This window comes from Cydia pomonella, chromosome 17, assembly GCF_033807575.1.
Source record: "Cydia pomonella isolate Wapato2018A chromosome 17, ilCydPomo1, whole genome shotgun sequence".
Classification (NCBI taxonomy): Eukaryota; Metazoa; Arthropoda; class Insecta; order Lepidoptera; family Tortricidae; genus Cydia; species Cydia pomonella.
Genome location: NC_084719.1, coordinates 5,575,285 through 5,598,851, shown reverse-complemented (window position 1 = coordinate 5,598,851; position 23,567 = coordinate 5,575,285). Strand labels below are relative to the sequence as shown.

Below are 23,567 nucleotides of genomic sequence, written 5' to 3'. Positions count from 1 at the left end.
TCATCTTTTTTAACTTTCTTTTAAGCAATGAACAGAGGCAGTAAATAGAACGATCTGATAAAACCTGATCGGAGTCCGATTGGAGTAAAAAAGTTACACGTAAGCTCACATAAGTGTTTATTACCTCGTGACGCTGGACTGTCTCGTCACCTTGAACTCGAACATGGCTCTAATTGATGTTTTAGGCTATTTTATACACATTAGTCAAATAGCCTGAGGTGGGGTCTATGAACGCAGATTCGGTTTGAATGAACCTGTTCCCTTCGGCAGTTAGTTCCGGATGAGTCTTTCTAATAAATTTTAACATTGTTTAATTTGATGGTATAGGGAAACGTAGGGCTAGTGGCTATTGATATGAGGACAATGGCAAGCCCAATGGATTGTAATACAATAGGCGGCGTACGGCCACGAAGGGCTTGTAAACTCCCTGCCAAACGGTGCGCTACGATTGTGAAATTTAATATTGTAACCAAAGCTGTACGATAAAACCTTCAAGTTCAACTTGTCAGGGTTAGACTTGAAATAATGGGATTCTGAAGTATTTTATACACTAGAGACAAATATGAATATGATTATATATATATAGAGGTCGAGTTTATTTTGCATTTATAACGAGAAATTGAATAAGTGTGGTTGTTTTTTTCTCTGCATAAAAGCAGTATGTCAGTCATACGTCCCTTTTATTACTGGAAGTATTGAATCATTTGAATCTCAATACTGCTTTTCCTTAATCGGTCATGACATGACATCGATGGCAGTTTAAAGTGTAATGACAACACTAAACAGTTCAATGTTAGTTTTTACGCCCACAGTAAACGCGTTGGTCATTACACATCTCTTAATTTGGGTTTGACTCATCCAACCTTCCAAATTCATTTCACCTAAGAGACTAATGTACCTTTATTACCCAACAGTATGTCTTATCGCAAGTCTGATTACACGTAAGCTGATAAGGCATGTACATTCTAAGGAAATTGAAAATAGGTATGAAGAATAAGTATTTTGTAATTGAAATTTAAAGAACGGTAGAAGATAAGTACGCCGTTCATAGGTGTTGGCCGGTAGGACATCGTCGCCGTACAGGGTTACGTCATACGGCGATAACGGCGAAGAGGTTGGACACGCCTTCCCGGCGCCAGCGGCCCTCCGAGGACGTCCGAACAACAGGAATGCATAAAGGGTGCCGGCTCGCGGACCCGTCGCCTCGCTCTACATGTGCCACAAAAGACCGGTACCTATACGACCTCCAACGCAACCAAACCTGTTCATGTAACATAAAAACCGCACGAACCATTCAACAGGCAATTATGTAAGGTTAATTTCACGGCACAAGGATAGACCTCGACAGACAATTGGGATTGTCGATAACATGTTTCTATTTTCTGGACATCACTAAATTTTAGGAAGACGAAAAATATTGTCCGCCATCTCTTTTTTGCGAGATGAATCTGAAAGGGACGGAAGCATGCGTACGTTGCCTGCACACCTAAGTATGGCCGGACATTACTCACTATAGGTAGATAGTAACCGAACGTGATTACTTCCACATTTCCTTGTGATAATCTTGTCACAAATATTTACACATTGAAACTAGAATTACACAGAACACTATACACAGTAACAATACACAATTCTTACTTCTTCTCTCCGCATTATTTCCACTTGTAACCGTTTGTGATATTCCTCGCACTCATCCTTATATTTCTCCATTTCCTCTTTAGTCTGGCGCATTTTCTTCTTCAAAACGTCCAGAATCGTTCCTTGCTGCATGTTTGTCGTCATTTTTATGCACTTTTGTGTTTAGATTATAAGCCTAAAAGCTAAAAACTAAGGACACCTCCGCTCGAGTCGCGAAAATGCCAACTGACTGGCTCGGTATCGCAGAGATGGGCGCAGCACGAATGAACACAGCCGGCGAGTAAGATGGCGGCCACCAACCTCGGCTTACAACTTTATCGCGATACTAATGACGTGCACTTTCGTGCATTCGACGATAACTAATAATCGGAACCCACGGCGATAACAATTAACACGAATCAAATTAGTAATTGAAACAACCACGCATTATTTCGAATTAAATGACTTTGACAGAACACAGACACGGCAAACGTCACGTCACTAAGCGATCGACCGTGCGACTAGCAGCACCACCTGTTACACATCACAAGAACTACATCCTGTAGGGTCAAAAGTGGGGTTTAGAAAGAATAACCAAAATCATGGGATGGGTGAAACGGCCCAATGACCACACAACAAAGTGACCGGAAGTAGACGATAGTTATACATAGTAAAGGGCATTACTAGTGGTACATCAAATTTTTAACGTGGGAAAAGAATACCACGGTAGTAATTTAGAAATGAGCCTACGTAATTATGATGGATAGATAATTATTTTGATTACATACGAGCAAAAACAAATGTTATAATTAACGCCACATAAATAACATTTATTTTCTATGACCATAGTTAAATCGAGACCCGTAACGCCATCTAGGGCTGGCCGTCGGAACCTTCAAAGATATGCGGGCGACCTCAGCGCCCTCAACGGCAGCCGGCATTAACCGGTATTAAGTCGGGTGACCTGGTAAGTAGCTAAAGTAGCGGCAAACGCGGAGATGCCCGAATTTTGTGAAGAGGTGACGTCATTTGGAAAGCAAATTCTGCTAAGTAATGCTTTGACAAAGGATTTTTTAGTATATTTTTGTACTGACTCGTTTTTCTCTTAATTGCTTCTAACAAGTACCTATTAGCCAAAGAACTGTTTACGCAAACCTAGGCCAAATTGTACCTAATTATAATTAACAAAGTTTGTAGACACCTAAACTACCTACTCATAACCAGTTGCCTCTCTGCACTTCTGTTACAGTACAGGAAGTGTTCAATTGTATTCATTTGACCTTAACCAAAATTTCAGTTGCTCTTTACGATACCTACATGTGAAATAGATCGACCAAATTCTTGTTTGGATACAATCTAAGAGTTTTAATTGCCTATGGCGTTATTCATAAACACGTTACTGGCCTGAATTAGCTATGAATCGTTTGTCTTTCTTTTTAACTTCTGTATTTGAAAGAATGAGATAAAACATAATTTAACTAAATCAGGCCCGTAAAGTTTTATGAATAAGGGGGCGGGCGGGTATATTTTTACTTTTATTTCGTTGTATTAATTATATATGAATTCCAAATGAATGAAACAAAGTACCTATAATAAAATTGCCTACACCTAAAAAACAAAGTACCTATAATTAAATTATATTGCAATTTATCACCATTTGTGTATGCTGTAAAAACATACTAATAAGCTATATTATTATGTAGCTATATTATTATGTAGCTATAATAATTATAATATAAGTGCATTCATATTAACGTACACTTGTAGGTATTTTGTTGTATTAATTCATTGCACATGTATGAATTCTTGCATCTAAGAAACAAAGTATAATGTTATTGTTCAGTAGTTTTTTTTTTATCAGAGTATCTATAATATTAATAAGTAACTAAAGTACATATTTAAATTAGCTACTATTATATTTTATTGGAATTCATCACCATTTGTGTATAGTAATAAAAATATACAAATGAGAGATACCGCCATGTAGCCATATGTTCATCCTTATTAATGAATAAGTCTAACATTGCCTTACATGGACTTGGTTTGAATTGAACATGCTCAGTGCGCGACAGATGGAGGCTGAGTCATACAGTTATATATATTTTATTTATAAGAAATATAAGGTCAGGTCATACTTGTCTTGCTAAACTATTGATAAATTATAGTTTTCAGTGAGGTATATTTGGATAATACCCAAAAGTTAAGACTGATGGGTAATTCCAAAAACCGGCCAAGTGCGAGTCGGACTCGCGCACGAAGGGTTCGTTACCATTATTTATAATAACGGCAAAAAAAATTATTTGTTGTATGGGAGCCCCCCTTAAATATTGATTTTATTCTGTTTTTAGTATTTGTTGTTATAGCGGCAACAGAAATACATCATCTGTGAAAATTTCAACTGTCTAGCTATCACGGTTCATGAGATACAGCCTGGTGACAGACGGACGGACGGACAGCGAAGTCTCAGTAATAGGCTCCCGTTTGACTCTTTGGGTATCTATACTATTAATCACTGGAAAAATTGCTTCTGCTTCTTTGCAAATATACCAAAAAATAATGAGAAAAAGAATAGAAGCAAGGGTGTAAAGGAATTAACATTCTCTGACACAAAAATAATGTAGGTAGGACTAGGACTCTTCAACTTGGTACAATATGTGTTTAGCCTGATAGTTGCCAAGTACAAAATGCCTACTAACATTGAGGCTGCCTTTCATCAAGTATATTAAGATGGAAAAATTGTTTTTGTAGCTTAAACTAAAATAATACATATTGTTCATAATTTATGTTATCTATAATATTTGTTATTATGTCAAGATATAATTAGACAATCATTAATGCAGAACTGGTTTCAACCATATGAGATTTATAGGAATTTCTCATTAATTACCCATTTATTAAGTAGTCCAGTGTTATCCACTGCATAGCATGACTAATTTATTTAATTATTCATGTACCAAGGCACAGAGTACGGCCACGTCTGAAAATATACATACGGACGACAAAGTGCCAAAAATATGTATACACCTTAATATATGGGCAATAAGGTTGTGTATACATATTTTTGGAACTTTGTTCGGATACTTCTGATCGATATTGTCAGACGTGACATAACCTACCCGTCCATCAAGAGTTCCTACACCAACCAAAGCACCGCCTGAAATCTCAGAACCCACCATACGAAACAGCAAGAATTCTGCGGGAATGTGTTCTTAAAAAAGGAGAGTACAGGTTTTTAAAGGGTCGGCAACGCGCATGTCACACCTCTGGACGCTACGGTGACTGCTTACCATCATGTGGGCCGTATGCTTGTTTGCCACCGTGGTATAAAAAAAAACTAAGGTCAACAATGTTTATCTGTAAGCGGTTCAGAATATTACAAACTGTCTTCTCAGTAATACCATGTGTATGTACATTTTTCTTAGTTTTTTGTGCATTAAAATACCCTAAATCCTTTGCGGACCTCCAATTATTGCAATACCAAATTTCATCAAATCACTTCAGCAGTTAAACATGTAGAAGTACAGACAGACCCTTACACAGACAGACACTTACTGTCATATTAAGAATATTAGTAGGGATTCTATTAAACTAGTTAAAAGAAGCGGGTGGCCTAGCATAAGCGCATGCAATTTGCAATCCGGAGGTTGCAGGTTCTAACCCCAAACCAATGAGTTTATCGGAACTTATGTAGAAATATCATTTGATATTTACCAGTCACTTTTCAGTGAAGGAAAACGTTTACCCTCTGGCTTGGAAAGTCAGATGGCAGTCACTTTCGTAGAAACTAAAAATTCCAATTCTTGGGATTAGTTACCAAGCAGAGCCCAGGCTCCCATGAGCTGTGGCAAAATGCGAGGGCAACATGAGGAAGATGATGATGTATTAAACTGTGTGAACTTATGACTGACAATTATCTAATAAACATGTTGTACTTATTTCTGTGTTGTTAGAGTTTAGCATCTCTGATACCTATCTTTGGTTACAACTAGTATCTCAGAAAAAGGTGAGGCGCTCCTATGTAATGTAAGTTATTTAATATAAAAAAATAATTTTAAGCAAATCACTAAGTGAAAAACTAAGTAGCTATGTAATGAAAATGTATAACTGTTGTGTAAATTGACTTCCTCAACCTTCGGGTAAAGAAGTGGCATTTACAACTGCACATTGAGTATGTAATGTTGAATAATTTAGAAAGTTCTCTGCCCACACACAACTATGCAGCCTCCTGTTACCAAGCCATTATTAAATTGAAATGTATTTAATCATTATAAAAATATAAAGAAAGTAGAAATTGCACATTAATTAGAGGACCCCATGGCATATGATTTGAAACATTAAGAATTTTAAGCAATTATATTAAAAAGACACAAAGATGAACTTGATCTCGGTGTGTCTGAAGTTAGGATGTTTTATCTAAGTAGCACAGAGAGATCTTATCAGATTAGCTCTTGTCAGATTCTAAATACCAGAGCACTTGAGAATCTTCGAGATAAAATAAATGAAAAACGCCTAGTTAATAAATTCGCAGAAATCAGAAGTCCTGATCATTTAAATCAAATTCAATGAATTCATTACAGCATTTAAAAACTCCGATTCTCGATTATTTATAAAGTGTAATCAAGCATCAGGCCACGTGGTCGCGACGACAGCAGCGACATCTGGCGAATATCAATGCAGTACTAAGCGTAAACATGTCAAACTAAATGTCAGGCTCAGCTGATCGGATGCGAGTGATGCTCACCACCCCGTTCAGCGTCAACATTCCGCCTGAACGCGTATATAAATAGTTCTGGCGCAGTTGGCCGCTCAACTCACAAGCGCGGCCCACCGATAACTCAAATAATATAGGACATTACCCTTTTCAAAGCGGTGTTCTTGATATTCTGCAATTCATTCTTGATGATAGAAAATTTCATCATCGTGTCCGATGAAAATATTGAGCTGCCGAAGGCCAGGCCCGGGTAGTCAGCGCAGCGTCGCCGCCTACGGCTTTCGCGCTCCGCCAACACTTCTGTGCACACGCTGGTGCACCGCAGCCGGGCCAGCTCCGCCGTCTCCGGATCATCGTCTGACGCATCTGTGAGCGCGGGCACCTCCGCACCGTCTCCCGCTGATCTCTCTTCTTTATTAGAAAAATCATCGTCCGAACTATCGCGCAATTCTACGCTCGCTATTATTTTATCAAATTCATCTTCATCGTCAATATTCGAAAATTCCTCTATTACGTTTCGATTCGAAAGTGTATCGTCACCGTTCGTCCTTGTCACTTGTTGAGATTCACTAACACTATTGACACAAGGCACAACATCGTCTGTTTGACTGTGTAAGGTCACTTGTTTGGACGGATCAGTGTTCACGTTTGTGGGGGCGGGCGCGCGATCGCCCCGGAGCCGCGGGTGGTGTTGGTGCCCCCTGCGCCGCACGGGGGTGCGTCCGTGGGCGTGGGGCGCGGACGCGGACATTTCTGCTCTCGGCGCGCTCCGGCCGCGCTGGCTCAGGCGGCCGCGGCCGCCATGTTGACTGGCGTCTGCATCGTCTCGCCGCCCGCGGCGCTGTCGTCGCCACTCTGCTGCCATCTTTTGTTTAAATTTCCGATCTGCTTTACCGACCGAGCGGAAACTTTTTGTTTACACTATAGCGCGCGAGTTCTAAAAACTTCCGTTGTTGATACTAAATAAACTGTTCTTATTTAGAACGTTTCAAGTAGTTTTACCGAAATACATTATGGCAGATTGATGTTTAAAGAGGTAAATTATGTGAAATTATTACTTTAAATAATTCAATCACTCAATCAAAGCGATTGATTGCCTCGTTAGAAATCTCACTCATTCAAAAGGCACGTCGAAGTGGGCGCGTCTATTTTTACCGAAACACCGGGCATCGGGGCCATATTAGGTGTCAGGCGCTGAAAATAACCCCGCGAGTGTATCTAGCCCCCCTGGAGCGCGTATTAAACTACGTTATGCACCGAACGGCATCTTATAACTACTACTAAACACTGAAAGTCGGTAGCTGGCAAACAATTTTGCTTCTGTCATCCAGCGTCATTTCATTGTCATCGAAAGAAATAGAGCGAACGTTTTTATCCGTTTAACATTAGAGTCTACGTTCGTTTAGCCATGTGCTTTCTGATTATGATAAAAACAATAAACGAAACAACCTAACTACCCGCAATATTTAATTATATAAAATAATGGCACAAGAAATTTATTTGACTTGCGACTGTTGTTTCGAGTATTTCATCTATTTCCTCAACTCTAATATGATCTTATGCTACCTCTACCTATTCATAAAGTAGGTAGGTAAACTCAAAGTACGTAACTTAAATCGACATAATAGCCAGCTGAACAAACACACATGCAATGCATCGTAAATATGAATTAAACAAGTTCTTAACATTATTTTGATGTCATGTACATACTTTGTAACCGGGTTTTCGGAAACGACTCCAACAATTTCGATCAAACTTACAATATTTTACTACGGCGAAAATTGTGAAACAAGTACAAGAATTAATGTTCCGTGTTTAAAACCTAAACATTACTTCTTGACGTCTGAGACTTGGACAATGAATGAGTTTTTATCGTGTATGTAATAAAAAAGACAAGATATACCTAATTAGGTATCATTTTGAGACATTCAATTCATGGTATACAAAGTTATTCTTCTACCTATTTCTAAAACCTCTCGACATTTTGTGTTGTCTTTATCACATACCCAATATTCCTAATAAATACAACGGATTGGTGCGAATAACCAGACCAGATACCAACCCTGGTTTAATGGTTTTACCTAAATAAGGTGACATAAGTTACATCCCATCTCACACCGATAGGTATATCGCATTAGATCGATTTGTTAAGTTTGCGATAATATCGTAACATAGAGTAGCATTTCTATCATATTAAAAAAAATGTGTCCCGGCGTTTTTCTTGCCTTGCCGGTCGCATATAGGGATACCCTCCTACAATTTAGGAGGGATTTAAATCTGCTCGGTTCAGAGGTGTAGGGTTAGAGCCGGCGTAGCTTTATTTGACGTTCAAAAGCGCATTGCAATATGCCTACTTGGAAAATAAACTATCTTTATCTTTTTTTCTTTGACGACCAGTCTGGCCTAGTGGGTATAGTGACCCTGCCTACGAAGCCAATGGTTCCGGGTTCAAATCCTGGTAAGGGCATTTATTCGTGTGATGATTTATGGGTGTTTTCTATGTATTTAAGTATTTATAAATATTTATATATTATATATATCGTTGTCTAAGTACCCTCAACACAAGCCTTATTGAGCTTACTGTGGGACTTAGTCAATTTGTGTAATAATGTCCTATAATATTTATTTTTATTTATTTTATCCCCTATAATGTCATAAAGTCTGTCTAACCTAATTTTGCAACTTTGCATCTTAACTTGAACAGAACAAAGTGAGGTAAGTGGCAGTAACGTCATATTTTTATCAATTTAACATAATGATGACATTGCCACACTTTTGTCATTGCAAATTATTTGCACTCTAACTAACTTTTCCAATCCTCGATATCTATGGTTAAAATCTCTGTTAGGTCATATTGTATACGATGTACTCACGTTCTGCAGAGCCTTCTCCTTCTCCTCCAGCTTGCCGTTGACCTGCATGAGGGACTCCTGGGTCTGGTCAAGGTCGTTCTCAATGGCCTGGATCTTCTTCTGGAGCTGGCGAGCCTCCTCCTCGGCCTGTGGGGAGAATTTTATTAGAACCGGAATTGATATATAATCTACTTCTTCTATGTACATCAGACACTGCCATATAATATAGGGAGGTAAAAACTTTTTATCATCTCGCGAGCACGACATGTGTTTCCAATTTTTTTATTAACGTGAAGTATTTTAAAGTGTGAAATATCAGGAAATCAATAATAACATACATATATGGTTTTAATGGTAGGTAGTTATATTTCTTTATTTTCTCGATATTTTGCACAGCACCCGGTCTAGCGTCCTTCCTTTTCTATCCATCGCCATATCTTCTCCAAGAATAAGCTTTACCTTCTCAGCGCGAAGGTTGGCATCCTTGGCCTGCTGCTCGCACATGAGCGCGCGGTCCAGCGCGTTGTCCTTCTCCAGCTTCATCGCCTGCATCTTCTTCTTGATCGCGTCCATGGCGGCGGTTTGTTTGGTCTATTCCCTGGGTCAAAGTCTATGGACAAGGGAAATAAATTTAATATTTTGGCCCATAGATTCGGTTTTTAGTGGGTTTTCAGTCGATTTTTAGTAAACAACGAATATCTATGACTAACAGGTGTTTCTACTTAAAGTAACACGAATCAAAATATTTAGGTTCATCAAGTAGTTATAAATTTAATAATACATTATGACTTCTTTCCTGTAGACATCGCAAAGTTATCTAAAGCTATTTACGCTGCACCCTTACAGGCGGGATATACTTGCGGCTGAAATAAGTAAAACGGGATATGAATGTCAGAGTTGTTAACTATTATGGTTTTGTCCACAGAATTTGTTCTAAAATGTGTTTGACCCAAAACCTTGCTGCGTCACAATGCATTAGGTAAGAAAGGTAGTACAGTAAACTAGTTAAATCGACATCTTATTGTTATTAAATGGAACTGGTCTCTAATCTTCTTTAAAACGGTAATCCAACGGAATGTTTGAAAGGAATGCATTTTATGCCTGTTCGTGACAATACCTGCTTAAATCCTTTACATTTACATCAGTTAATGGTGACCGAAGAGCTGGCGGCTTCCTCGCACAATGTACCTATCATTATTTCGACACAACGAGGAAATGCCGCCAGCATTAGGTACTTGATACAATGCCTCATGGGCCTATTTTAGACTTAAGCTAGTTACTTATAGTAATCCTCTGTAATACTCTGTATACATCCATTAATATGTACATTGTTATTGTAAATAAATATGCGATACAAACATATGACACTCACGCCAACATCTATGGCACAAGTGAGCTAACATAATTTTTACTTAGATGATGATAGATGATGGTAGTGTTTTAATTCAAACCAAGAACACACTTAAATACACTTAGAATAAAATGTAAATGTAACCTAAATTAAAACTACCTACAAGACTAAAATTAATACCTAAAAAATATGGCGTAATTAAATCTAGGTATGTTGGAAAATTATATAATAATTACAGGTAATAGATATACGGCCAGAAATACGTAATTTAAATTCTGTCGAGTTATCGGACCCGGGTATGTCCTTAAACTACGTCCAAAAGAGAGGTATGGGCAATGTGAATGTCATCTCGCCTTGTGTGGTAGGGCACAGCACAGCAGATGTCATTCCAGATCTAGAGCAGAGCCCAACTGGGGAAGTACCTCCACCTTACAGAAAACCGCAGCCAAATAACACTTGACCCTACTCATAGTGTTGTGTTCCTGCCGGTGAGTAAGATTGCCAGAGCTCAACGAGGGGGGTGGGGTTAGGGTCGGCAACGCGCATGTAACTCCTCTGGAGTTGCAGGTGTACATAGGCTACGGAGATTGCTTACCATCAGGCAGGCCGTATGCTTGTTTGCCACCGACGTAGTATAAAAAAAAAATTAAATACCTACTCGCGGTGTAACACTGTAAGCATAAGTAAAAAAATATAAAGCTGACCATTTAATTTACGGTCCGTATTTACCGCTAAGAACAACGATTCCTTTTCCTACCTACCTACCTACTCCTTACTTTCAAACTCTCAGTTAAGAAATGTAAAATAATTTTAAAATGGCGGGTTATTTTTAGCTCGGGTGCGTTGATCTTGAAACTTGACCGAGCCGTTGCAAACCATAACTCACGCTTGTTCGGTTGAGTAGGGTCGGCGGTCGTTGCTGGGGACCTACCGCGAACAATTACTCTTTTACTCCAATTTAGACGTAATTATAGTGACAGAGAAAGATGCCAGCAACATGCGAATTTCGGTATTCGTGGCCTAGCGATCTGAGGTTTGGACAGAGAGGTGGAGGCGTATATATATATATTTTTTTTTCAAAGTAGCCCAAAAATAAATAAATATTTAAATAAATATTTATAGGACATTATTACACAAATTGACTAAGTCCCACAGTAAGCTCAATAAGGCTTGTGTTGAGGGTACTTAGACAACGATATATATAATATATAAATATGTATAAATACTTAAATACATAGAAAACACCCATGACTCAGGAACAAATATCCATGCTCATCACACGAACAAATGCCCTTACCAGGATTTGAACCCGGGACCATCAGCTTCGTAGGCAGGGTCACTACCCACTAGGCCAAACCGGTCGTCGAAAATGTAACCGTTGATAATGTTGAAAATGTTTATTTTAACATTTGAGTATTCAAGCCGAGGGTAGTATACCTATTTTGAAGATAATATGTACATTTTATATTAGTTAAATGATTGTAAGAAAAATATTCTTTAAAATTATAAAACTGTCAGATGGTTGGCGAAGCTAGGGTAAAGGCACCAGTGCTCAGCCATGCACCAGTGGTCAGCCTTTTTTGCTTATTTTTGGTTGTAATTATCAAAGTTTTACAGATTTTCATGCCAAAAGTAGGTAATATTATAGATTGATAAACTATGAATTGAAAAATAACTTAATTCTTAAAATAATTGTCTATCATAAACCACAACACTACTTAAAAGAAGTGATGTTTTCGGATATGAAGGGATATGTGATATGCGCCATTTTTTTTGGAGCGTCACATGATATTTTGATCAGACGTTAGCAGCCGAATCGTGATATTTTGTTAAAAGAATGTGCACTGTTTCACATAATTAATACTTAATCTATCTGGAAAACGTAAAAAATAAATATAAATCCATATTAAAGTAACATTTTGAAGGGGGCTGCCTAATGGGAACTACTTTTTTGTACAAAATCCAATCCCCTCAGCCTCAGCCTCCCCTGGCCGACTACTGGGTTTGAGGCAGTAATTTTAAAAAGGTCGTAAACCCAGAAGTCAGCCGAGGGAGGCTGACCATAGGTTTCAAGACATTTTTAATTTTCAAATGTAATGTCAGTCGTTTAATCAAGCACCTTTAAATATTTACATTATTATGACTTTATTTGATTGAAATACATCAAATACCCAGTAGTCAACCTGTGGCTGACTACTAGACACTGGGATCACGGAACTGAGAACCCGATAGTCAGCCGTTAAAATGGGATGGCTGGACACTGGGTACTTAAAGGCTGTCTATTGGTATACAGGGGGCTGATTACTGGCAAAAAGGCCCTTTCATAATATTTAATGAAATATTTCCAAAAGCTAAATTAAAAAAACGTTTTATTCTTTATAAAAAGTATACTTTATTAAATGAGTGAAGAAAAAAAACATTAACAATTCTTATTGGTCAATTAGTGGGCAAATGAGACGATCTTGAACATAGAAATTTCGTAAAAAGGCTGACTACTGGTGCCTTTACCCTATATCTACAACAACACTTAAATTAATGTTTTTCCAAAACTTCATTTAAGATTGCACTCAATTAAAATTCCACCGTAAGAATCCAATGCAAACTATGAGAACAAACTTAACAAACGATTAAGTTTTTGCTACGATTGTCGGCAGAGGTTAAACACCTAGGCTATTGACAAGCTACCGAGCTTCACAACCAAAGCCAATGTGGGGTTGACCAGTCAGCTGCAAAAATATGTATCGAGAGAATCGTCTCATAAATATGGTACTACGCTCTTATTACACTGGAATAAGATGCTATGGGACATATTTTTGAGTAAGATGCGTACACCTATATTTTTACACTTGACTGACCTTTGACCTTTTGACTAACATAAGTCATTCTTAAGCGATAGAGAGGTAGGTATTAAGCGTACTTTTTAGCATGTATCTCCAATAAGTATCTACCCTGCTTAATAGGTACAATAACATTCGAAAATCGTAAAATATACTGGATTTAACATTTTATTACAGGTGCGTAATGCGTAAGTTATTCTGTAATTTTAGCGAGCGCGTTTGATATCTGTACCTTTGTTTATTTCGATTGTCTAATAGGGGGTATTACTGCAATGTTTTGCCGCCAGAGAGCAGCACTAGCACATATTGTAAGCTTTTACTTTTATTTTATATTTATGAAACCATAACTTAGAGTAACTTGAGGTTTGTTTACAGAGGCCTACCGCGGAACGTGAAATTTAGTTATCTGCCTCTCTAACGCTCGAATATGCATGAGAGGCAGATAACTTTTTTTTATTTGCGTGTTTTGCGGGAGGCCTTCAGTATGTGGTAGTGGTGCCCCCTACGCAGAGTTTTGCGTAATATCCCCTATTGTAAGGATTTTTTTATACAACGTCGGTGGCAAATAAGCATACGGCCCGCCTGTTGGTACAGTCTCCGTAGCTTATGTACGCCTGCAAATCCAGAGGAGTTACATGCGCGTTGCCGGCCCTAACACTCCGCACCCTCGTTGAGCTCCAATTTGCCAGCCCTCGTGGTATAAACTTGCTTGAAATGCTATAAGCCTAGGGATCAATTTATACTGGCTATTAAAATCTTGGTATAAATGGCTTGTAAATGCAAGGACTGGAATGGCATCTAATTCTTTCATAGCACTAGAACGGTAGGTAACACGATGATTGCTTCTAACCACATTCTATTGTTTTTAAACAGCCGATTTTTTTTTTTATTTGAAATCTGGTCGCAAGATTAATAAGATTATATTTTGAAATGATTTTGATTGGGTTAATAAGTTTTAATTTGTTATGTTATAAAGTCGGTTGAGAGAGCAAGGTCATCCGTAACAAATGAAACCAATAAAGGGGTAGCGGCCCACCGTGCACCCACTGCAGTTTTCTCAGTAAGAAAGTGAAATATTAGTCGTTAACCTTGTTATAAGGTTAAGATAAGTATAACCTTGTTATACTTATCTTAACCTAAAACCTTTAACCTTTTCTTTTAGAGAAATCGCGAAACGTCTTGTTAACGTAACTGGTGACCGAAGAGCTGGCGGCTTCCTCGCACAACGTATCAGTATTGCGATACAACGAGGCCGCCAGCGTCCTTGGTACGATGCCTCAAGGGCCTATTTTAGACATAAGCTAATTATAGTAATCATCTGTATATATCCATTATGTATATTGTTATTGTAAATAAAATATTTTCAACCAAGAATTTATTTATTTATTTGTCCCTAAGGTAGGTTAGCAACTGTCAATGATTTGTAATTTCGTATACCTAGATGGTAACTAGCATAGGTTTTACCTGTCTCTAGTTTTGTTCCATGAGGTTTGGCTTAAGAGTCCCCGGCAAGCTCGGCGGAATTTCACTTTCCTATATAAACAGTTACGTTCTCATTTTAAAACTACGTGTTGGATTGTAACGAAACTTTGCACATATAATGACATGAGGTATACCTGGGGCTAAAATTAGTTTATTTAAACTTTATATAGCTCCACCTTATAAAACAAACGAAACAGAGCAAAAACGACTTTTGTACAGTCAGCATGACTAGTAGCGGATGAAACAACGCGCGAAAAGTATCTGATATTCCGGATAACTTTTCCAAATATAGATAAATCTCTAAAATTTACATTCAAAACCACCACATTTTGTTAAGCTGTTTCAGAATGGTAGATACTTTTGAAACCTTGTTTGATCCGCTAGTTTTGATGCTGACTGTTACCTATGAAAATTTTAAATTCGCTGTATTTTTTAAACTACGATATCTGAACGTTCATAAACTAATTATACCTTACCCTATTGTCTATTGTAAGTACCAAGTTTCAGAGCAATCTAGCTAGTCGTTTTGAAATGAGAGCGTAACTACGTTTGTATGGAGAACCGAGCCTGCTGCGGACTCTTACCTCGTTACTTATCTTAATCTTAGTTAAATAATGTTATTATTCCATTAGGTATTTAATTTACTGTTGTCCATAAGGTAGGTTCAATGGGGTTGGTACCTGTCAAAAGTGTCAAAGGTTTGTATAGATGGCAACCAGTATAGGATTATACTTTTTACCTGTCTCTAGTTTAGTTCTAAGAGATTTGGCTGAAAGGACTAGCATCCAGTTTGACACTATTCGTAAGACGAAACACGTAAATCTAATGCTGGCGCGTGGCGCCATCTGTTAAATACTTAGACCGGCCAACTCCACTGTCCCAACAGGCTTTTAAGAGAAGAATTGTAACACTTTGAATTAAAACGTCACTTTTATGAATAAGTCCTTCGGCATTATGAGAACATAAAATACCTGAACAATTAAATTTTTCCGCTAAATATGCAGTGAACGGAGATGATTCACGAGAAAGCAATTTGAACCGTGAGTCAACTACAAAAAGAAAACAGGATGGTCACATTGGTCACCACTCGGAGCTCGGAGGTAGCGGCAGCGGGCTGATTTCTTCATACATTCCAATAACCAATGTTTTATCAATGATTCATTATTTATAATTATGTTTTGAAGTGAAAACTTCTTTAGCGGCGCTGTGCACTTTTTGTGATGGGGAAAAAATGTTAAACTCGCGACAGATTACGTGACCGACAGATTCGTCAGATTGAAAATTCGTAAGACGGACACGCGACCTGATCGAAAAACTGTTACAATGTCATTGAAGCCAGTAGATCGCCGGCGCGACTTGAATATTAGCGTTATGCATTTCAAATTAAAAAAATAATTGTAATAGGTAGTTCTGAAGTGTTAAATTTTTAATGTAACATAAATTGTCATGTTTAAATGATAGTACTTTTATACTGATAATTAAAGCAATTCGTGCAAAATTATTCCGTCACCATTCCAAAATATCAAATGTGCTATATGCGTGCGCCAGTAAGGAACAGAACATAAGCAATGCGTCAAATTAAAAACACGTTTTAACATTCCTGACAACATACCAAAAACAACCTACGTAATTTGGTCGGGTTATTTGTTACCCACCATAAGCCATACTAAAATTTACGGTGGGAAATAAAAAAATGAAACTGTGACAAGGACAAACAATCATAGCGCTTTCTCTGCTACTCCTGCTGAATGTTCCATAAGAGCATCTCGTTCGGTCATCTGCCGGGTCTTCCATTTCATCTATATACTTATTATACCTCTATGATTTAGGTCTACTTAAAACTCTAGCATCGGTCACAGAAAACAATTGACAGGTAAAACCTGCAACCAAACCGGGCAACCCCATAATCGTGCTTTTATACCAATTTTGTGCCTTGTAACTTGTAAAACGACAAATCGGTTGGACAAATTGGGACAATCGAACAATCAACCATTAATTCATTATAGTATTTAGCTGACATATGAACGCAGGTTTAGTTTATGTTTAGGTCACAACAAATCGAATAACATGTAAATACCAACATATTCAGAATAACTTTTACCGTTATACAGCGTGTAAATGGAATATGAGCAAATATTTTAAACTGATAAATTTTTTATTGGTACCTTCGAACGGTAAAGTAAGAAGATTTTAAGCTTTGTTTTTGAAATCTGACCTTTTGATATCACAAAAATCGGAATTTTTGAAATCACTAAATTGCGCTCAAATGCCTCATTAGAAATTAGAAGTTTACTTAACAGGTGTCAACTAAACTCTGATAATTTAATTTACTAGTCAATTATTCCGTTATTTACCAATGTTATAAAATGTAGGCTATCGAAATATCCTTTTCGGGATATAAAAATAAAGGTACAATAATTCCGTTACTGAGATACTAATACTACTAACTCTTCAAAAGAAGATCTTTGATATTCCTCAAATTATGTAAATATCATAAAAAAAGAATTTTTGAAATGTAACTCCAAATTGGGTAAAAAAGGGAAAGAAAGTTTTTTTTCGCGAAGTGTCTGGCAGGAGCTTAATTGTACAATAAGCTGCAGAGTTAAGTGACCCCCGCATATCTGTTTGCAGGGGAAGGGGGGGTCACATAATTCTGCAGCTTATTGTACATACATAATAGTAAACATTGGTGAGAACTGAGAAGTTGAGAAGGAATGTCATAAGCTTTAAATCACGGGACTAACGCCGGACCGGTTTCCGCAATGGTTTTCAAACGGTTCTTACAATGCCAAGTATAGACAAGAAATTACACTGGTTCCTCCAGAGGAAATACCTAAAATGATTCAGGCAGGTAATACGAGTAATCAACATTTTTTAACCTAATTTTTATTTATACTCGACCTCTTCCTTCGAATCCACCAAATCATATGTTAACTCTTTCAACGGGTTTGATGGAGGAAGATAGCAAGAGTATTGTTTTTGTTTTCTGGACAAACTCAACATTAAAATGAGGCTCTCCACAATTCAACCAACGCGTACATAGTTTCTTCGGCCATCTGAGCAGAACAGGACCGGAAGCGTAGGGATGGATGTATAATCAGTTAATCACGCATCGGGCAAATAAAATAACTTCAGAGACAAAAACTACATTACAGTCTAGCATACACCGGTCCCAAGATAAAGCTACTTGGAGAATACTGGTGAAGAGTGTCCACAGGCGTCACGTCCCTCATCCACGAGGATACAATACAGAAAAAAAGAGAGATAGCAAGTAAATCTAACAGACCTGTCTTCGACAACCGGTTTGGCCTAGTGGGTAGTGACCCTGCCTACTAAGCTGATGGTCCCGGGTTCAAATCCTGGTAAGGGCATTTATTCGTGTGATGAGCATGGATATTTGTTCCTGAGTCATGGGTGTTTTCTATGTATTTAAGTATTTATAAATATTTATATATTATATAAATCGTTGTCTAAGTACCCTCAACACAAGCCTTATTGAGCTTACTGTGGGACTTTAGTCAATTTGTGTAATAATGTCCTATACTATTTATTTTTATTTCTTCTGTTCTTACAGGACTTTAGGCACGATACTATGATAATACTATTACTTATTCTGTGACGATAATTTGTTCTATGCCCCTGCTTATAAAAAATCTTGACAATTTAAGCGTCAAGCGTAAACTCTAACAAAAACTACAGCATTCTAAAAGTCATTGCGAACGAATATGACTGCCCTATATTCCGTTTCTGGGCTCTACAAGTCAAAGGGGTAGCGTATTTATTAGATTAAGTGTAATTTTAGTATTTAGGATAAATATTTATTTTTTATTGTGACATTTTGTATAAACTAGGCTTAAGTATGTAATACATCAATGGGGTCCTGATACTCTGAAATAAAGATATTGTATTGTAATATGTGAATAAAAGATTGAGAACCACTGTTATCGACGTTATCGTATAGCCATCGCGTTTAAGAAATATTATTATCCGAGTCCAGTAAAAAGCACGTCCGTATGCCGTGACGATTGCATCTTCTGCATTCCTTGCGTGCATTATGATTATGTCTGTTTATCTGCATACGTTTACCCCCTTATTTATAAACGCGTACTAAAGTTACGATGCCGCTGATCATTGTTTGTCCCTTTCCGATGCATTGGTATGATGGAAAGGGACAAACGATGATCAGCGGCATCGTAACTTTAGTACACGTTTATGAATAAGGGGGTTAATGTTTATCGTTATACTCACAAGATGTTGATAAAGATTCTATTATTATAGTTATGGAAGGTAAGAGGTAAGGAACGAAATCTCCATAGGCAGAACTGTTGCTAGTGTCCAGCTGTCAGCTATAAATAATAGTTCCAAAACTCTCCAGAGTAGCGCTAGAGTAGCTAAGAACCTAGGCGTTAAAGTCAAAATCAATATATTCTTTATTCAAATAGGCTTAGCAACAAGCACTTTTAAATTGCCAAATTTTACAAATATCATCTTAATCTAAATATCAGAGCAATTTATTGATGCAGTTATTATTGTTCTTAAAAAACATTGAATTACTATAGATATGTCAAACTTAATAATAAGAATTTCGCAAAAGGATCGTCAAACACCAAAATTGTATAAAAATACTAATCTGGAAACTTTCTAGAATAAAAAAGGTTATTGACAGAGTGAAGTGCGCTCTCTATGATTTGAATTTTTGTTTCAATTTTCAAGTAGGTATTGTAGGTAAAAAAATTGAGTATTTTTGATATTTCATTTGTATTTCTGAGATTGTGAAGTTTAAACAATTTGGCATTAAAATTTCTTCAAAGACCGGTGGCAATGGCAATACATACATGTATATTCATTTAATAAATTAAATTACTATGTATTATATGCAAATTTTCTTTAAATGTGTTCATTGTTTCGTGCCGACTGCTGAGGAGTGCTGACGCAAGACGCTGCACCAATTGGCAACCATCCAAGAAGTACCTAGTGAATGGCTACTTATCAGCTAACAAATATCTATTTGTGTTTAGTTATGGACGATTAGAAATTCTGCTCTAATTAAAAAGATTGATTGGTTCGAGCTAAGGACTGCTGCAAGATTTAAGGTCAATGGTGCGTCCAAATCCAAATGCGTTGTTGGTAAATGGTAATTTCGCTTCGGAAGATGAATCCGACACGGGCTATGAAATATTTTATGAAATAGTACACTGTCTGGTGGGACTCTATATTTTTATGTTTATTTCGCTGTAAATATTTTAACAATATTTGACAACTTTTCACATTTATAATACAGGTGATACCTACGTACCTATAGTGAGTGGGTTATTAAAATTTAATCTGTAATGCAATTAATCTTAGCAATAAACGCGTAATTAATAGCCTTTTACAGGCAGTAATTTATTACATTGAAGTTTCTTTTAATCTGAAAAATTAAGGTCAGGTGTATTTCAATTTCAATCAAAGAATGTAATAAATTTTAATATTGAGGAAAGCGTCGAGACGCAATTGCAACCTCGATTAACTTTAGCTTCGGTCCTCAAGGGTAAATATTTTCCGGTATTTCAAGTGTTTTACATTGAAACAATTACAATAATTAAGTTTTCTCGAGAGACTACAGATTCGAGTTCATCAAAAACAAGTGTTATATTTGTTTGAGTTTGACAGCCTAATGCCAATAGTTGACAGCCCGTTTGTAATTTTTCTTACTAGACAATCTTGGGATTAAGATTAAGAGGAAGGTGGAGAACCCGCGCGATTTCGCCTTTTCATACAAACGTAGTCCTCATTTTCCTCTGTGGATACATCAAATTATGTAAAAATATTTTCCATAATGACAATATCCAGAGAAGAAGATATAGAGACTTCGCTTATATGGAGAAGATGCCGTCCCCTTTCGTCTCAAAGGTGCCAATTATTGGGACAGTGTGCAACACAAAATCTTCAAAGGCTGGACGCATATGTGACATCCCTAAAGTTTCTTGCGCTTCGCTTGTTTATTGGCATTGACGTAGTGGTATATAATACACCATTACGGTTATCCATAACGGGCATTGATTTTATCGCGACTTATTACGGCTTAATGAAACGTGCTGACCAAATTGGGAAGGTGATCGTACCTGTTGAGTATTATGTCAAGGCAGAATGTATTCATGTCAAAATCTTTAGGTTCGTTGTCGTAAAAAATTATGTATAAAAAAATCGATAGGTACCTAATATCGATCGATACCGGTCGTCTTCGAAAATTATAAAACATTTAAACTTTCAATGTAGTAATTATTATTTAAAATGTAGAATAGATTTATTTATTCATAACGATAGTGCATACAACTTAAAACTATAATTTTGGATTATGTGTTCTAGGTTTTGTTTACTCAATTGAGCATACACATATTTCTAGAAAATTAAGCGTTTAAGATATACCTAAATACATATTTTCCCCGTACATTTGATTTAAAGGTATCCAGAATATTTCGTTCATAAGATTTCCACTCGATATCCTGATTTACTGCCATCTAAAATTAACTCGGCTGAAAAAAAGTTTATCTACCGCTCCGCGCATGCGTCTGGCGCCCCCGCTTCGCTGGCTCGCCATTGGCCGACGTTCTGGCCGGCTGCCAAAAGCGCGGCAAAACTTCGGCATAGACGTTTTCTATTGGCCGCCCGAAATGTAACCAAGCACCGCGGTATTCAAAAATAGAACGAGCGATTACAAAACTTCTGGCCGCTTTCCCGGTCTAATTACTGAAATACCGGTTATAAGTTGATACATACATAGATAGATATTAAATAAATTAATAAGTTAAATACTTATTAAATGTCAAGCAATTAGTGCAATAATAAAATCGACACCGGCCCTAATTTCGCATAACTTTTAAGGTTTTCATAACAATCGCTCGTCCAAAAATCAAAACCATTTTTTTTAATCCTATTAATTCCTGAATCACTGCACTACCTACTTACCACCAAAACGTTAATTAAAAAAAAAAAACACTTTTTTCACGGACACTATGGCACGGTTACTTACATGTCGAGTCGACGCGAGCTGTGGTGCGACTGGCGAGTTGGCTCCGCGCGCTTGATGGTGTCGCCTTACGGCCGCGTAAGGAGATGGCTCTTCCCCGCTCCGAGAATAAGTGTGAAGAAAAGCCTTCCGAATTGTGATTAAGTTGGCAATTGGGATCTGCAGAAAGCTCTCTCTTTGATTACGATGGAAATTTATACAATCTCGATATCTCTGAAATTTGCCAGCCAGTGCTTTCAAATGCAATGGCAATTATTTCTTCTCAGCGCAAATCCATTTAACAAAAAAAAAATCAATTGCTTAGATTACCTACAGAAAAATACAATGGTATGGTTTGTTGAATTAAAGTAATTTATATTATCGGAACCAATGTTTGTCCTAAGTATTTAACTTTTATGAATAAGATCGATTTGGTTTGATGTGGTGAAAAATGTTGTTTCATTCGGTGGCAAAATCTGTTTAACCCTCGTGCCTTGAAACCCTCGCAACGGTCAAGATTCCAATTTTCGAATCTTTCGCTTACTCGGGTATCAATTAACTACGGGCAGTCAAACAAAAACTTTGCCCCCTTGTGAAACAAATAACTATTCCCGTTTAATTAATATTATCTGTTTTGTAGAATATAGCACAAACCAGCCTGAAAAAACCTGAGGTTTTCCTACAAATCATTTTATTGTTGTATTAACTTCAAGGAAAATAATTGATAACTACACTACTACTTCAGCGTACAAGGGCGGATCCACCGTTGTGGGCACGATGGGCATGCCCACAACCCTAATAGGGTGCCCTAATGATTCCTCGAGTAAAATTATGCCGATTTTTGTTTCGCAGATGCTATGGCAGAGGAATCTTTGTAAAAATTTCATTACACAGAGTAGTTAGTTGGTTGGCATAACATTGATACACGGATTTACTTTTCGTAAATTGATAGTTTGATAACTGTCACGCTTACCCAAGTCGAAAACAGATCATCGGTTAGAAATTCTCGCCACCACACACAGTCCTAATTATTTGTAAAAAATTAAGAAAGATTATTTACTAACAAGGGCAATTATTTTTAGCTTATGAAGTCTTAGAAATCTTCAACATTCACAAATATTAGTACAATATTTAAAAATATTGCCAGCTTTTAATTTACAGCTGTAGGAGTTTTTTTAGCGTAGTTAGCGTAGCGTATGTATAAAAAGTGCTCCATAGACTGCAATAAATTGTTTTCGATATATTGCCGATCCGAATGTTGTAAGTACCTACCGCAATTGCTAAATTACTAATTTAACTGTCAGTTAAAATTTAATTAAATTGTCACTTTATTCGAAAATAACTTTAGTGTAGTCAGCAAGTTGAAAAATTTTGATACTGCTCCTAAAAATACATGTGGTAGCTGATTAGATTCGGAATAAGTAATGTCTAGAAAAATGTATTCGAAGCGTATATTTATCATTAGCACATAAACAATTGCAAAAGATAAAAATAAATATATTTGAACCGAATCACATAAACTATAATACATTTAAGAAATGAAAATAAAATATTCCTAAAGAAGTGGAAATTTCCAAAAAAAAAATCCCAAGTACTATAACTCTATGCATTGTAGTTTCATTTACCGCTGAAAATAGCCCTAAGTTAGGGAATAATTAATTTAATAAAAAATCTCGTTCTTACGTCATTATCGTAAATGTAAACAAAAAAATGTTCAAATAATTGGCGT

At 37.0% G+C, this 23,567-nt stretch overlaps 1 protein-coding gene across 31 annotated transcripts in view; it reads right to left on the bottom strand.

Moving 5' to 3' along the window:
• The window catches only part of LOC133527280 (tropomyosin-2), a 51,850-nt gene extending 29,828 nt beyond the window's left edge, over positions 1 to 22,022 (bottom strand). For 12 of the 31 annotated variants that reach the window (XM_061864230.1, XM_061864236.1, XM_061864234.1 and 9 more), the window contains exon 1: positions 6,474 to 7,208. In XM_061864230.1, coding sequence (XP_061720214.1) covers positions 6,474 to 7,193 — 720 coding nt within the window. In that variant the 5' untranslated portion in view covers positions 7,194 to 7,208. Of the gene's footprint in view, positions 1 to 1,638; positions 2,127 to 6,473; positions 7,351 to 9,201; positions 9,328 to 9,639; positions 9,791 to 21,862 lie in introns of those variants that run through there. The other 19 variants (XM_061864247.1, XM_061864241.1, XM_061864226.1 and 16 more) reach the window with 13 other exon arrangements.
• Between the last annotated feature and the right edge of the window lie 1,545 nt (positions 22,023 to 23,567).